The sequence below is a fragment of the Tachypleus tridentatus genome, chromosome 4, assembly GCF_004210375.1.
Source record: "Tachypleus tridentatus isolate NWPU-2018 chromosome 4, ASM421037v1, whole genome shotgun sequence".
NCBI lineage: Eukaryota > Metazoa > Arthropoda > Merostomata > Xiphosura > Limulidae > Tachypleus > Tachypleus tridentatus.
The window spans coordinates 108,857,499-108,860,152 of NC_134828.1; the positions used below are offsets into that span (position 1 = coordinate 108,857,499).

The following is a 2,654-nucleotide window of genomic DNA, read 5'->3' on the forward strand; positions in this document are numbered from 1 at the left end:
TAAGCCTATAAGATATATCAAAGGAGATGTTTACCTTAAGCCAGTGTTTCTCAACCATTTCTTGTTTGTGCCCCTCTTTCGAGTTTGATTTATCTCTGTGGCTCCCCTTGTTCACATTGTTACTTAGAATAAAAGTTACTCTATTTCCACATTGTTGATTTATATCAGATTTACAATATTGTATTGTTTTTAAATACTTTGTTTATAACAAACATACTGTTTACTATACGAGTAAAAATATTCTATTGACCACTGACATTCAATTCACTGTGATCCTCGAGCCTAATGAACACTTGAAAGTTTTTAAATGCCCGGTTACAGTGTGGTCAGTGATAATCTATGATCACCTCTCTTCACAACATCAAGGCGGCTATGTATTTTGATAGCAAATAAGTCAACTGACTATTAAAACCAGAATCAATCAGATATGATGTGGGAAAAGCGATAAAATACAACTTTGCCTTCTCAAAGAGTTGTGGAAACTCGTGAGTTATTTCACTACTTATCCAGAAATAATGTTTGTCACGTTTGAATCTAGCTTGGGCTGTTATATCACTCTGCGGTTGGATGAGATATTCTTGTAATGTGATGTTAACATCAACCGCATTCATCCTAAATGGATCCACCAGCCAATCCAGAATATTCATATCCAGCAGGTCACTAAATCGAACTTGCATATTACCATATAAATAGTTTAGATGCTCCACATACACCAAAAGGTCGTCATCTTGCAGTTCAGTGTCAACAGTGGCTAAAGAAGGAAATTGCGTGAACTCTAAACGTCCAATATTACTCTAGTGCATCTTTAATTTTCCAAGAAAAGCAGTAATGACCTCTTTGCAAGATATAAGATTGCAGTTATTTCCCTGTAATTGTTTTTTCAACAAATTCAGCTTTTAAAAAATATCTGATAGATAAAATACGTCAAACTTAACAGGAACGATCTTTTCTCCAAGCTGCTTATCACTTAAAAATGACACAAAATTGTCCTAAAGTGTAACAAAACGATGAAAACAATTTTTCTTTGATAACCAACAGAATGCATAACCTAGTATGCATTACTAGGAATTCTAAACCTTTTCAGTTTTCTCACAACGTTGCCTGAAGAGACGTTCTTGAAGTGTATGAGATTGATAAAGTTAAGAGTCTTTATTACAACAGCAAGAAAGTCATGTAAATGTTGTTTCCAAGTTCTTTGAAACCAAATGTTGACGGTCAACTACGTACTGTATGCAAACAATTTCAGGCACCACATTTTTTAAATGAGCAATAAATCCACTGTATCTACCTACCATTGAAACAGAACCATCAGTTGCACAAGCCAATAAATTTCCAAGAAGGATATTGTGCTTTAGAAATAACTTTTCATTTCTTCAAAACTTGTTTCACCTTTGGTGTCTGTTGTAAGCTTTCAAATAAAATCATTTCCTCTCTGAACTGATTACCCTTCAAAAACTAAACATATGTCATCGGTTGGGCTTCATTATCCTGTAAACAGGATTCAGGAATTTACTTTTTAACTTGTAATTGTGCGATTAGTTGTTTTTCAACATCAACTGCTATTTAATCAATACGTCTTGATACTGATAAGTTTCTCAAAGGCATGACTTGAATAATTCCATGTGCAGTTTGTTTGATTCATGACAGTTGAAATTACAACAGACACTACTAGCAAAATCAAAGATTCACCTATATCATGTGGCTTGTCAGCTATTGCTATTAATTTGGAAATGTCGTAGGATGCAAGTAAACCTTTGTCTACCGTAGATGCTCTTTCGTTCAACATTCGTTTTACCATTACACTGCACAACAAAGTTTTTGCTTCTTGAACGCTGTTGGATGTTTCTTCTAGATTTTGGCTGCTGATCACGAAAATCACATCCAAATTTGCCCATCACGTACCGTTTCATCGAAATCTTCAGTTTTGCTACAATGGAAAAACGATATCAGGGCAACTGGAATCCGTCAATGCTTGCTGACTACTGTTGGACACTGCAATGTGATGCACCAGACATTGAATACAAACGAAAATCAGGAACAAAACACTTTTAATTATGTTGAACTTAACAGCGTATTAGAAACATAAACGCAATTAAATACGTTATTGCCGTTAAACAGTTAACTGTCTATTTCTCACAGTTCCTACGTGATGAAGCAAAACCAAAACTACATTTGTGCATACCCACCAGGTACCTGTCACAATTAGCAAAAACTTTTCAGGAAGCAAAACTTTTAAAACAAATTGTTGTGAAGTGTTTGTTGTGCAGTGTTTGTTGTGAAGTGTTTGTTGTGCAGTGTTTGTTGTGCAGTGTTTGTTGTGAAGTGTTTGTTGTGAAGTGTTATCCTCATTTGGAAATAATCGCGCAATTTGTTGAAGTAGTCTAGTGGTTTGTCTTATATGGGCGCAAGATTTCATTTCAAACTTTAGCCATACATATTAAATACACTGGTACCCCACAGTCAGTATACTGGCGTCACACTGTCAGTACAGTGGTATCACACTGTCAGTATAATGGTGTCACACTGTCAATATACTGGTATCACACTGTCAGTACACTGGTGTCACACTGTCAGTACACTGGTATCACACTGTCAGTATAATGGTGTCACCCTGTCAATATACTGGTGTCACACTGTCAGTACACTGGTGTCAC

At 35.7% G+C, this 2,654-nt stretch overlaps 1 protein-coding gene across 1 annotated transcript; it reads right to left on the bottom strand.

Annotated features, from left to right (window-relative positions):
* Positions 1–353: 353 nt before the first annotated feature.
* LOC143248189 (zinc finger MYM-type protein 6-like) lies at positions 354–1,798 on the bottom strand. Its single transcript, XM_076496621.1, has 2 exons — positions 1,690–1,798; positions 354–751 (listed from the first exon to the last, which is right to left on the bottom strand). The coding sequence occupies exons 1-2, from the start codon at positions 1,796–1,798 to the stop codon at positions 354–356; spliced, it is 507 nt and encodes a 168-aa protein (XP_076352736.1).
* Positions 1,799–2,654: the final 856 nt, after the last annotated feature.

Excerpts from the sequence above, each read along its gene's own strand:
- LOC143248189 (XM_076496621.1), bottom strand. The coding sequence starts at position 1,798 with ATGGTAAAACGAATGTTGAACGAAAGAGCATCTACGGTAGACAAAGGT. Across the intron at positions 752-1,689 it reads TGACAAGCCACATGATATAG|CCACTGTTGACACTGAACTG; the intron begins GTGAATCTTTGA and ends TTCCTTCTTTAG.